General features: G+C 42.2%; 1 protein-coding gene across 16 annotated transcripts in view; it reads right to left on the bottom strand.

The window, feature by feature from the left end:
- Positions 1-14,051, bottom strand: part of CADPS2 (calcium dependent secretion activator 2) — a 368,776-nt gene that overhangs the window by 90,468 nt on the left and 264,257 nt on the right. For all 16 annotated transcript variants that reach the window (XM_083463298.1, XM_083463307.1, XM_083463306.1 and 13 more), the window contains exons 14-16: positions 5,790-5,891; positions 4,552-4,615; positions 2,579-2,702 (exon numbers count right to left, since the gene is read on the bottom strand). In XM_083463298.1, coding sequence (XP_083319424.1) covers positions 2,579-2,702; positions 4,552-4,615; positions 5,790-5,891 — 290 coding nt within the window. The remainder of the gene's footprint in view (positions 1-2,578; positions 2,703-4,551; positions 4,616-5,789; positions 5,892-14,051) is intronic.

The following is a 14,051-nucleotide window of genomic DNA, read 5'->3' as shown; positions in this document are numbered from 1 at the left end:
TCATTAGGTGAAAGAGACAATACGGGGAGGGAGCCCAAGGTTTGCTTACTTACGGTTTTTCTCTACATTCATGATATGGCAACCCTCTGCCCCAGAATGCAAGTTTTATTTTAAAATATCTGCACAAGTGAGGATGGAATAAATTGGAATAAAGTGGTACCTCGGTTTTTGAACGTCTCGGATGCAGAACGTTCCCAGAAGTAATTGCTTCTGTTTTTGAACGCTTTTTGGAAGTCAAACGGCTTCCGCTGAGTCCCCCCCCCCATTGTCTCCATTGAAATTGCAGATCGCCCTTTGCGTCTTGGTTTTTTAACGTTTTGGAAGTTGAACAGTCTTCCAGAACGGATTACGTTCAAAAACTGAGGTACTACTGTATAATGTGGAACTTAACAAAATTGGAACTGCATGTTTGAGAGAAAGGAGCTGAGAGGGAAGGGGTGAAGAAATGCTGTGCTTTGAAAATATAGAGCAAAATCTTCCGTAACCTCCATTATCCAGAAAGGAATGTGTATGAGATAAGGATAAATGGGCATAAATCAGCAGCAGGAAGGAAAAGATTCTACCAGCTGTGAGAAGAGAAGTTTTTGGATTAACTATCTGCAGTCTGGATTCAGACCGTTCTTCCTAGGCTGGAAAAATGGCAAAGGTGGCTTGTTTATTGGAAGGCAAATCACGGGACGAAGCAATGCAGTGACTTTTGGAAACTGTGAGATAACAGCTTCTCCCAAGACATGACAGGAACCATCAACAGTTGCAGGAGTAAAGGATACAAGCACCCATATATGGATGGGAAAACATCATGGGGGAAATTGTCACACGCAGGAAAGAATGAGGATTACAGCTGAAGTTCTTCACTTAAAACTTTATAAATTACCTATTATACCAACACAAGTTGAAATCACAAGATAGTAGCTGTTATATAGGAGATTCTTACATCTGGATGGAATGAAAATTATTAACAATTTGGAACACAGAAAAAAATATAGAAGAATGAACTCACCAATTCTAGCATGCAGGGCCCCCAGTTTAATTAAATTGAATAATTTGACATTTGAATAAATGACATTAATTGGATAAAATTGGGATTGTTATAATGGGGCTGTTATTGGAACAATATTGGTACATACACACACACACACACACACACACACACACACACACACACACACACAATTGTTGTAAACTACAGCATCCATCATCCCTGACCATTGTCAGGGGCTGACTGGGGCTGAGGGGAGTTGGAGTCCAATAACATTTGAAGAGCACTGAGATGGGGTAGGCTGAGATGGAGATGACCAACAATCTGATTTGGTGTGACACAGCTTCATATGTTCCATACTTTGCTTTGCAAAATAACCCATTACAACTCCATCATGTTTCCGATTTCTTCTTAAAGATTATAGGTGATGGTGGAATAAAAAAACCACACCACAGCATCTTAGGTAATGTAGAAATATAAAGCAATGTGAAATAGACAATAAAGTACATGTTTACAATTGTCAACATTTCTGGAAATGGTCTTGGGGAGCTCAAGCCCCAACTGATTATCAAGTTGATTATCAAGTCAGAAACCTAACATTTTCCCATTTAACCATAGAGATGGTGGAAATCTGGCAGTGAAAAAATGTGCAGATGAATATCTGTATCATCCTGTGTTCCTTTGCAAGTCTTGTTGCATATAAAGAAGATGATCTGAGGGCAGCCCTGTTTAGGGATTTTTAAAAAAATGTTTAATGTTTTATCATGTTTTAATATGCTGTTGGGAGCCACCCAGAGTGCCTGGGGAGGCCTGGCCAGATGGGTGGGGTATAAGTAATAAATAATTATTATTATTATTATTATTATTATTATTATTATTATTATTATTATTATTATTATTATTCACCAACAATTCTTGATGTTGCAAGCCCCTTTATTATATGTTATATAAATGTATCTGGTTTCTATTCAAGATTTAAATGATTATTTATCATCTGAGACACCCTGCCCCACCCCTGGGAGTTAAAACACTACTCACACAAAAGGGAAATTTCAAAAAAGTCCACTCTCTCCTATTGGAAGAAAGCTTTCTCTAGCTTCACAAGTAAGTGAGCCCATTGGCTGAGGGCTCGAGATGGATTTCATTATGTGTATTCTTAACGGTTCATTAATAAACAAGGGGCAACCCGGGAATTGGAGCTAGGTAAGGGGCTATATTCAATGGCTCCGGAATGCCCAATGTCTCTTCCTTATGCAACTAAGTTCAAATGTTAAAACTGGGCAAGAAAGTACCCTCTAGAATGGGTTGATTTGGGCCAGTTATGCGACACACAAAACTGCCCTTAAAATAAAGGACAAAGGAGAACTTCAGCACAAAGCAAAGATCATTCATTCAAGCGCGGTCCCAGGAGGTATATTAAAGCCATGAATAGGAAAAAGCTCAGTAGTTCACCAGCTGAGATTTTAATGAGATATTTCTCCTTGCTGTGGTACAGGTTTTGCTCAGGAAAGAGAAAAGGCTGCTCACAAAATATATTCAGTTAATAGGCGCCGATAGCTTTTGCAGCCACTCTGGTAGCTAGCTGATTGCTGGACTAACCTTCTGTTTTGGCATAATCTGTAAGCCGAGTGTAATTGATCAAGGCTGCTTTCTCCAGACATTTTCTAACCACTTTCTTCACTTCTTCCGCTGGTATGGGAGTGGCAATATCTTTCATTAAAACCTGCGTCAAAGACAGTGCTTGAGTTAGACACATTACCATAACCCCCCAAGAGAAAAGGTTTCAACATATACTAATAGTTGTTTTAGATTTGCTGGCAATTAGAGACTGAAAGAAAAGGAAGTCGCTAATCGACTTAGCTATTAATCTCTGCAGATTTGAGTGAAAAGCAGCCGTTTAGGCCGTAACATTGACTTGCCCACCTGCAGACATCATTTCTAAATGAAACACAAGGCTAAAACAAGTGTTTACACAGTACTTAACATACATGTTATCTTGTAATATTTATAGCCGTTCATAAGGTCAAATTATCTTTACATTAAAGATTGGGGGCAGGGGAAAGGATAAGAAAACATCAATTGGCTTGAGTTCATCTACAGCACTTGTAGGGAGCTTTCACATGGATGTTTATGTGGTGTAGTGGTTAAGAGCGGTGGACTTGTAATCTGGTGAACCGGGTTCGCTTCCCCGCTCCTCCACATGCAGCTGCTGGGTGACCTTGGGCCAGTCCCACTTCTCTGAAGTCTCTCAGCCTCACTCACCTCAGAGAGTGTTTGTTGTGGGGAAGGAAGGGAAAGGAGAATGTTAGCCACTTTGAGACTCCTTTGGGTAGTGATAAAGCGGGATATCAAATCCAAAAAACACTATTGTGGAATAGGGTGCTGCTCCTACTCAGAAGCTTTTCATGGCATCTGCATGATGTCGTCATCATCAAAATGCCAGTCCATACTTTTTCTTTACTTAAATCTGGATTTGCCCTACCACACAAATTCCAATAAGAAAAATACCTCATTGCCGGCACAGGAAAATAATGGTGGTGGCAGGTGAAGGGGAGGCCACAAGAATGATACCGGAGACTGGTATTGGGTTGAAACAGGCCACAAAAGAGTAGGTGCGGCTAAGGCAAGACAATCAGCCAATATTTTATTCAAATTGGTAAAAAGGTAAAGGTAAAGGACTCCTGGATGGTTAAGTCCAGTCAAAGGCGACTATGGGGTGTGGCGCTCATCTCGCTTTCAGGCCAAGGGAGCCAGCGTTTGTCCACAGACAACTTTCCAGGTCATGTGGACAGCATGACGAAACCACTTCTGGCACAACAGAACACCATGACAGAAACCAGAGCCCACAGAAATGCCATTTACCTTCCTGCCACAGTGGTACCTATTTATCTACTTGAACTGGCAAGCTTTCAAACTGCTAGGTTGGCAGAAGCTGGGACAGAGCAATGGGAGCTTACCCCATTGAAGGGATTTGAACTGCCAACCTTCTGATCGGCAAGATCAAGAGGCTCAGTGGTTTAGACCACAGCACCACCTGTGGTACCTCTGTTTGAACTCATGCCTCCTAGGTCTGAATTTAGCTCTCCGGACATTGTTCATGAGCTTCCTAAGATTTCTTGAAGAGTCTAGCAATGGAAGGTATTTAAAGCAGTATGCAGTAAAGGCAAATTTCCTTAAACACGGGTTATCATGGATATTCGCCACTGATAGCCTTATACTGAACTAGGTCAACTTGTAGACTGATCCAACCCACTTTTACTTACGTTTTTTAGGGATTACATTTTATGAGCATGAAAGACTTTACTTATTTCCATGGAGAATTCCTCCATAAAGTATATTGCTATGTGAGAGAATTCTAAAGATATGAATCCCATGACTGATTTAAAATAGTCTAAAAATATTTAAAGTCATGTTCTACTCAACTGATTCGGTACTAAATAGGTGTCTGCCCCCCCCGGGGGGGGGGAATTAACATTTTGGAAATAATACCAAAGTTTGTAATGTGTACACGTTGGTCAATTTCTAAAAAATACACACGTACTGGAAAAACTTAAATGAAACTCAGAACGTACCCTTTCGAGTAATGAAAGTGTAGCTTTTAACGCTCCTTCTGGACGCCCAAAAGGGAAACAATACCTTAAAGATAGACAAAAGATAGACCCTTTATTAGAATCATAAAACTGTACAGTTGGAAGGGACCCCAAGAACCATCTAATCTAGTCCAACCCCCTGAATTGCAGGAATCTCAGCTAAAGTTGCACCTCTGTGTGACAACAACATTTCCATATATTTCTTTTAAAATTATTTAGAAATGTGCTCCTTTGGGGGCATAGGTGGGTGGGCATGAGGGACAGAACCCCAAAGTTGTACAATTTCCTGCCCTGAGTGGTATAATTGACTCTCTCATGCCAATCATTTAGGCATGCTCTCAAAACACATTTATTCATGGATGCTTTTAATGTGGGTGTGCAAGGTTTAAGGCTCTTCATTTCTATTGGGATGGCTTCAAGATGGAACTGGGTCAGAAGTAAAATGTGTACTACCCCAATTACTAGTATTGTTTGAGATTTCATAGAGGTTTAAATCAACAAGATTAACAAGTTAGCAGTGCAATCCCACACAGAATTACTTAGAAATAAGCAGGCTACATTAAGGTTTATGGGACCTGCTTCCAGATAAATGAGTACAGGATTGCAGCCTTAATAAACTTCTACATCCTCAGCTTCTAATAACAAAGGTATTGAATTTCTTGCCCAGATATTCTTAGATTATCTGCATGATTTTTGCCCTGTCCTTGTGCTTTCTCTTGTTACCATATAAAATATGTTAAGATATACAGAAACGCTACTGGTTGTAAAGTTGCATTTCACATTCCAAATCGCTATGACATGCCTAGTGTAAACAATTCACTCTCCACCAAGGACAAATAGCAATGACTGATAGGCAAAATCAGTGTTAAGTGAGAATGTTATATTTTTTAAAGGAGGGGTCATTTGTGCTATATATTTTTGGTCTGCACTATCCATGCTTGCAAGTCTCTGATCTGTTTGCATAACCGGCATAAATTGGTACAGAATGGGCAAAATTCACATGCGACTTGCAACATTAGGTAGAGTAAATGTCTGATTCTTTAAAAAACCAACTGACGGGAAGAGTGATATCCCTCTTCAAAGGCCTTAGTTGGTTTATAAAAACTGAACGGCATTCAAATTTAAGATTGCACCAGGATCTAAACCCTGATTCACCATCTCCTTCTTTCCTCATAGCAATAGGCATGTCAAACTTGCAGTATGTCAAACTTGCAGTTTACCTGAAGTGGCTAATCTGGTTTTCCAAAAGAGAAGTAAGCCTTTCCTTAATATCTTCAAACTTTTCTTTCTCTTCAATGGTTACCGTTCCAATTCCATCTGGTCTGAAATGTACAGGTTTTAACAAAATGCATCATAAGTTTAAGGACAGAACAGTGGTAATCGTGTCTTAATTCATTAATGCGTCACCTTGAAAACATAGGCACTTAGAGTTTACCAGTTATAATTTCACATAACACTTCAGCATCAAAAGGAGTAAAGGGGACAAAGCCCTGATGGCAATAAAACAGCCTTTTAGAAGTCATACACTACCGAGACAGCTCTTTGAGAGGAATGGTGCAGCAGAAGTGTGAAATTAAATAAGCTGCTAACTGTGTCACGTACATATAATAGAGGACACAACAATTGAAAATAATTAAAATACATTTTCAAGGTGTGAAGAGGAGTCCAGTTCAGAACTTAAAGAGCAGTGAGCAGTTAAGAGCCACTAATATTGTGGCCCACAGAGACGACAAAACAGGTAGAGCGGAATGAGGTTAGAAGCTGTTCAATTTAAAGCCTAGTTCCTAATGGACCACATGTCTGGCAGCTTTGTAACGTATATACATTTCGCATCGGTTCATGAAAATGCTACAAAAGAAGGCTTCTCTGAGCACCCTTCCATCACAATATTGACTTTGATCCCAAACTCCACAATTTCCCTAATGTGATGGTAAGCAAGGGTGATGCCATCGAGAAAACAATGTTCAGCTATCATGCTCTCCTTAGGGATACTGCTTCACGGCTGGTCCCAGTCTCTTGTTCTTTTAAGTTAGAGATGGGGAACCTTCAGATGTTGCTGGGACTCCAACTCCCATCAGCTCCAGCCAGCATGGCCATTCTTCAGATGATGTGAGTTGTAGGCCAACAATATATGGAAAGTCGCATGTCCCCTACCCCTGCCTTTTAAGTTTAAGCAGGACAGAAGGCAGTGAGGTCTTCCTTCTTTTGTATGGATCCAAATCCCTCCTTGTCCATTTAGAGATGTGGTTAAATGTCTTTACAGTACTCAATTATGAAATCAAATCAAACCACCTGAACTTTATTATATTGGACCCATTTTTCCAGTACTTTGCTGTTCAGTTTGGATCCGTTCACAAGAGTAGATATGTAATGCATTTTTCCTTCTCTGGATTATTGGCCTGTGACTCAAATCCTGTTAACGATGTCCATGTGCAGAACAGAAGGTAACTTTAGGTGACTTTCAGATGAAATCATTCTGATTTATTTGCCACACAAAGTCTGCAGGGAGATTTGGCGACGTCGGCTAATTGTCAAGCATCCATTTCCATTTGTTTGCGAGGAGGTTATAAAATGTCATGTCAAGTAATTGCTATCCCATCCTTTCCCAGGCATTTTCCCCATCGCTTTCCTTAGTGCAAAATTGTTTAGTGACTTTATTTTGAGCGGGTCTGTTGCGTGACAGCACCAAATCAACTTTAATCCAGCAACCTGAATTTATAGGTATTTGATGGAATAGCACCATGGCCTTCATAATTCCCCATCATGTCCTCTTCTCTTGGTTTGGGTTGCACCCTTTCTTTCTTTTTCCACATTCCTTAATGCCTGCTCATCTATGACAGCATAAGTACACGTGTGTATAATAACTGTTAGGTCACTGAATTAAAAAAAAAAGAGACCAGTCCACGTGATCTACTTTGTCTTACAAACAGAGAACTCAAATAAAACCAGTCAGCTTGAGCTCAAATGCAATTGGCAACTTTCAAAGTTAATAGCTTGGTGCAATGTGTGCCAGATTTATGCCTTATCTCCAGAGTATACCCCACCTGGAAAGTCCATGTTGCACACCGGAGAATGCAACATAAGCATCAAAAGTAACACATACCACCTGCAGTTCTTTGGATTCATCCTTTTGTAGCGGAATGCCATTCTTGGCTATTGTTTGTTTGTGTGTGTGTGTGTGTGTGTCTCAGAATGAGGTCTGGCAGGATTCATCGAAGTACACAGAATGTTGGCAAAAGGCTTGCAGAAATCTGAATATCTAGCCATTCCTTCAGCCGCACAACTGAATATGGTGTAAAGTACAAAATCTTTGTCTCCTTTATTCATGGATTAGAGTAGCCCAGAGCCCAGAGCACATGGCAACATGTCGTGTGCCTATTTAGAAATGTCAGTTCAAATGCCAAAAAGCAAGAACAAGAGATCCTCTCCTAAATTTCTGGTCATTTACATCTCTCTCTCCCCCCTCCCCCCTCTTGCATTGTGGCAAGATCATAATAAGTGTAGATATTGTCTACAGGGCTGATAAGAGTCTCTGCCAGTGGTAGAAACTCCCTACCTTTGCTGTACAACTTCAAGAGCTAGAAGCACACCTCCTGTTGTACCTCAATCCCATCTCTGATTGCTGAGGGTGACACAGTGTTTCCACCCCCATCGTTCAGCCCGGACATGGAGGTCCAGCTCCGAGGGCCTTCAGGCAGTTCCCTCCCTGTGAGAAGTGAGGTTACAGCGAACCAGGCAGAGGGCCTTCTCGGTAGTGGCGCCTGCCCTGTGGAACACCCTCCCATCAGATGTCAAGGAAATAAACAACTACTTGACTTTAAGAAGACATCTGAAAGCACCCTGTTTAGGGAAGTTTTTAATGTTTGATGTTTTGTCATGTTTTTAACATTTTGTTGGGAGTCACCTAGAATGGCTGGGGAAACCCAGCCAGATGGACAGGGTATAAATAATAAATTATTATTATTATTATTATTATTATTATTATTATTATTATTATTACATGCAAATGCTACTACCAGGGAAAAGCCCAATGGGACATTGCATGCGTGGGTGCAATATTATATATGAAAAGGGTACTCTCTGACCTTCCCTCCTATTTTCACACTAATATGAACGTAGTTTAAAGTTATGTAGACAGGGACAGACTGAGGGTTCTGCCCTTAAATATTTGTACAGTGGAGCCTCGCAAGATGAAAAGAATCCGTTCCGCGAGTCTCTTCGTCTTGCGGTTTTTTCGTCTTGCGAAGCAAGCCCATTAGCGGCTTAGCGGATTAGCGCTATTAGCGGCTTAGCGGGCTTAGCGGATCAGCCGATAAGCGGCTTAGCGGATCAGCTGATAAGCGGTTTAGCGGATCAGCTGATAAGCGGCTTAGCGGATCAGCTGTTAAGCGGCTTAGCGGCTTAGGATCAGCTGTTAAGCGGCTTAGCGGCTTGGGAAAAAGGGGGGGGGGGAGGAAAAAAACCCCACAGGAACTTGCAAGACATTTTCGTCTTGCGAAGCAAGCCCATAGGAAATTTGTTTTGCGAAGCACCTCCAAAACGGAAAACCCTTTCATCTAGCGGGTTTTCTGTCTTGCGAGGCATTCGTCTTGCGGGGCACCACTGTACATCTATTTACAGAAGCCAGCAGAGGGGCCCTAATCCATGTTGGATCTCTAGCATGGAAGGACAGGGGGTTTTACTCTTTGCTCCCTGCAGTGGGTTAGAACCAGACTGGGCCCCTCACAACTCCTCTGTCAACCCACTTGGTCCTTCCTCTGAATCCTGTTCTTTATTCCCTGCACAACGTCCACCATGCTTGCTGGGGCTAAAGTGAGATCTAAACTAAGGTTAGTCCTCTCCAGCACACACTCTTACTGGTGTGCTTTCGAACTGCTGGGTTGGCAGAAGCTGGGACAGAGCAACGGGAGCTCACCCCGTCGCGGGGATCTGAACCGCCGACCTTCTGATCGGCAAGTCCTAGGCTCTGTGGTTTAACCCACAGCGCCACCTGTGTCCCTGTAAAGTGAGATCTAAACCAAGGTTAGTCCTTTCCAGCACACACCCTTACCTAAGATACAACCAGGTATTCTCCTGCAGCATACATCAGTGACAAAAAGAGTATTATATAGCTGATATCGTCTGTGTTATTTATAACTTAACTATCAAAAATATCAGGAAAGATTTAAGCAAATATTAGCTGGACGTTTTAGCTCTCAAGAACTGAATGTGATCGCTTGGTCATGACATGATTTGCTGCACCAATAGGCACACAGCCGGCTTCTCTCTTCTCTTGAATAAATTCTACTTGTGACCTGTCAGGTTAGGAAGCCCAACGTGCTTTTCATCTTTAAAGATAAATTTCAAGGACAGCAATTTCATCAGACACCGCCAAGATGTGTACATCACTCTTTTCTTTCATAAATGCAATGTGAAAGAAGAAGGAACTTCACTCCTCCCTTGCAGTGAATGCCACGACACCGTTACCTCGGCGTTCTGACAGATGGAACGTGCTGAGATACAGGTAAAATCCTCCGTCTGATTTGACTGTCAGGAGAAATTGCATTCTGCAGCGAGAAAGGAAATACTTCTGTCATGTTAAACTTCGCTGCAGTGTGTCACACGTGTGACAGCCGAGCGCCAGGGGTCCTGATAGTGACAAGTGAGAAAGGTGAGCCAGGATAATGTCACCATCTGTTAACCTGCCGTAAGAGGAGATTCGCTACATGCACATGGGAGACCTCACAGCCCGTCATGTCTCTACCTGACTTTGCTGTCGTACAAAACTCTGCTGACAACACCTAGGATTTTCAAAGAGCTTGTTAGATCCATTTTCACTGACTATGCAGTGACCTGTACCTCAGAATAGTAAAAGTGAACAATACCCCCCCCAAAAAAAAATCGTGTATGGTTTGAAACAAAGACAACTCCATCAGGAACAAGGCAATTTGTCTTCCCTTGTCTAAGCTTGTAGGGAATAAAGATTTAAAATTATTTTTCCACTGAGAGGTGGCAGTAAGGCAGGTCTTGAGACCCTTGCTGTGATATCTTTTCTGCTTCTTAAAGGGTACAGTCCCTAAGGAAGGAAATGCACCTCTCTGGAATAGCAGCGATTCATGGTGAGATCACAGTCTGACCTGGATACTTCCAGCTGAGAAATGCTGAAAAAAACAAGAGCTTCACACTACATTCCTTTTTTCCATCTTTTAGGTCCTCAATAAGGGTGTAAACTGCAGAGTTTAAATGCCGCTCCTCACATTTTAAAATGAGGCATAACTAGAAGCATTCAGAACCAGCAAAGGACTGGGGATATTTTCAAATACTACTGCACCAGAAAATGCCATGAAAATGAGTCTAAGGTCATGACTAGCATTCAGCTTCCTGAGAAACCTTAAATCCTTCGTATTTCCCACCTCACCCCTTTCCTCCTTTTACCAGAAAGTGCTTTTCAGCAGGCTTCCTTAGCATAAGTGCAGATTAAACAGGAGATGAAAGTCAGGTGTAAAGTGAGCTTGAATTCTGCTTCCTGATTTTCAGGAAGAAAGCTTTTCCTTTGCCACTGAGGATTACAAGCTGCTATGTTTTCTTAGATTCCAAAGTCTGCACTGAGATAGCAGCTGGGGCCAACGACATAAATTCTGTATCTGCAAAGATAAACAGATATCTCCGAGCCTGCCTAAAGTTTTTCTACCACAGCCCAAACACAAGTGGTGTTGATTTTCCCCACTTTCAAATATCTAAAGGGTATCGCCAAGCTTTTCTACTGTTTCCTTTCCCTCCCTTCTGGAAGACCTCTTCCTAGTACTAATCTAGTTCCCAGAGAAGGACAGGAACTTCGTATGGGTGGCATATAGACAGTATTTAAGCCAAGAAAGTTGTTCACCCCATTCCTGTGTTATCATCACCAACACTTAAAATAACAGTACACAGCAACCAGGAGAGGTAACAAATCAAAGGGAATGCAAATTGCTAAGTGACTTAATCTTCCCTGCTACAAAAAACCAACTGATAGAAAACAGTCCAAAATACATTCATCTGACATCCTTTCTTTTTTTGCTGCAGTCTCCAATGGCCCACAGGACAGAGAATAATTCACTGAAGGGGCAACGGGAAGCAAAGTGAAAACCAGTGCAGACTAGGGTTTCGAAGACACTCAAGATTGCAAAACATCAAAGAGAACAAGATACACCAATGTCCCTACTTCAGAACTGCCACTGACACAAACTATTGAGAAATGAGACTTTTTTTTAAGACTCTGCGTCCATTGGCAAACATTGCAACCGTAAAAAAAAATACTTCCAGCTGCAAACCTATTAAACAGCAAGGCAGATATGGCACTAGTACAACAATGCTCTGCCATGTCTTAGTGCCTTCACAAGAGGCCCAGCTTCTTCTCTGGAAAGGAAATTCTCCATGTTCTGACATTTGTGTTCCCAAAGTCTGTGAAATATCTTACAGAGTTCATCTTTTGCAGATTCCGCCCCCCGCAAGAAAGGAAAACTTTAAGAACAATAAAGGGCGAAGCTACAACGTTGGTGGTAAGAGGCTTGATTTGGTTCCCGTGAGATGGCATTCGCTTTGATTATCTGTTTGACGAAAGTTCAGTGCATCAGCTTCCATCCAAGAGAGGGAGTGAGGCGCCAACCTTGGAAGCAGGCCGGGCATCTGTCAATTCAACCTGCTTCTCAGCAGGGAGAAAAAGTCACTTTGCACTTCATGTATTTCCCACCAACATCATTTCAGAAAGAGAGGGACAAAATGGGAAGTCTCAGCGTGAGAACTAGATACAAGATGAGATGATGAAGAAGAAAACAATAGCTCCTTTTCTGTATTTTGTACCTTCACTTAACCTCCACTGCTACTGTTTAGATTGCCACGTCTATAGTCTATTTACATAATTAGCCCACTGCATGCATATTTCAAATATATAAATCTAGGGCTAAGGACAGCAGAGACGAGCAACATTAGCACCTCTAAACAGTGATTTTGTCTTGGGAACACTATGCAAGGAAAGGCATGAGCTGAGAGGGAGGGGCACATTTCCCAGAACTCATTATAAATCACAGGCCTTGTTTTCGCAGATTTTAGTCACTGATGGACGAGAGCTGCAAAGAGTTCATTTTGTGGTCTGTATGCTGTCTTCATCCTACATGGACATGATTTGGCCAAGTTAGTGATGTCAACGAGGAGCCATATCTGGTTTCCTCTGTAACATCGTGACATCTATGATGTAAGCCCTTCATTGGCTGAGTTCACCTGAGGAAGAATGGAACAGGGTGGGGAATGGCTATCAAACGGAAAACGGAAGGGTGAAAGAGCAGCTGTGAACAGTGGCAAATGAATGTTCATGAAAAAAGAAGGGGGGAGCCCATTTTCAGGCCTAGTCTACGGCAGCGATGGCAGTAAAATTATGCTTTTCTGCCACAACTACATTAGCAGTGCCATTCAACAGTTATTTTGGGGAAGGTATGGTAGATTCTTCCTGCCAACCTAGCAGTTCAAAAGCACGTCAAAGTGCAAGTAGATAAATAGGTACCGCTCCGGCGGGAAGGTAAACCGCGTTTCCGTGCGCTGCTCTTGTTTGCCAGAAGCAGCTTAGTCATGCTGGCCACATGACCCGGAAGCTGTCTGAGGACAAACGTCAGCTCCCTTGGCCTGTAAAGAGAGATGAGCGCCGCAACCCCAGAGTCATCTGCGACTGGACTTAACGGTCAGGGGTCCCTTTATCTTATGATAGATTCTAGAATGCAAGGGGTTATAGATCAACCCTTGGTGATCTTGTGATGACAATTTTGCAGAACACTGACAAAATCACCTTTAATCATTCTGACATGGTCTCCACACTAAGGGCAGGATCTGTGGGGATGCTTCTCCAGTTTTGATGAATGAGTTTCATATTGTTCAACTTGATGGTGTGGAAAGGTTGCTTGGAGGGATGATGCCAACCATCTGGACTGGACCTCTGTCCATCCTGGTTGGTAAGAGCTGGCCCGATGTGCTGTGGTGATCATAAATGCTTTCTTGCAGGAGGGCTGTGTCCCTGTATCCTCAAAGGAAGTGGTTGTGATACCTTTATGAAAGACCTCATCTTCGTATCCCACTATCCTAGACAATCATTGGCTAGTCTCCAACTTTTCCTTTTTGAAGAAGCTCCTACAGCAGATTGTGGCAACTCAACTCTGGGATTTCTTGGATGAAGTAGAGTTATCTGGGATCTTTCCTGTCTGGTTTCAGGCCTGCTTTTGTGGCTAAAACACAGTCGGTAGTCTTTGAGGGTGACTACTGTGGCGGCGGCGGCAGGGGCAGTTCCTCTTGATTCTGCTGGATCTCTCTGTGACATTTGCTATCATCACCCATGGTATCTTCCTGACATGCTTGAATAGTATGGGACTGCGGGGGCACAATTATACAGTGGCTGAATAGTAAAATAATAAAGGTGAATGCCATCTCACAGGAATCAAATCAGTCAAATAGTCTCAAAAGGTGATCCTCAAAGATCAAGT

Source organism: Podarcis liolepis (assembly GCF_965112155.1).
Source record: "Podarcis liolepis genome assembly, chromosome: 10".
Lineage (NCBI taxonomy): Eukaryota > Metazoa > Chordata > Lepidosauria > Squamata > Lacertidae > Podarcis > Podarcis liolepis.
This window is presented reverse-complemented; position numbering and strand designations above follow the sequence as displayed.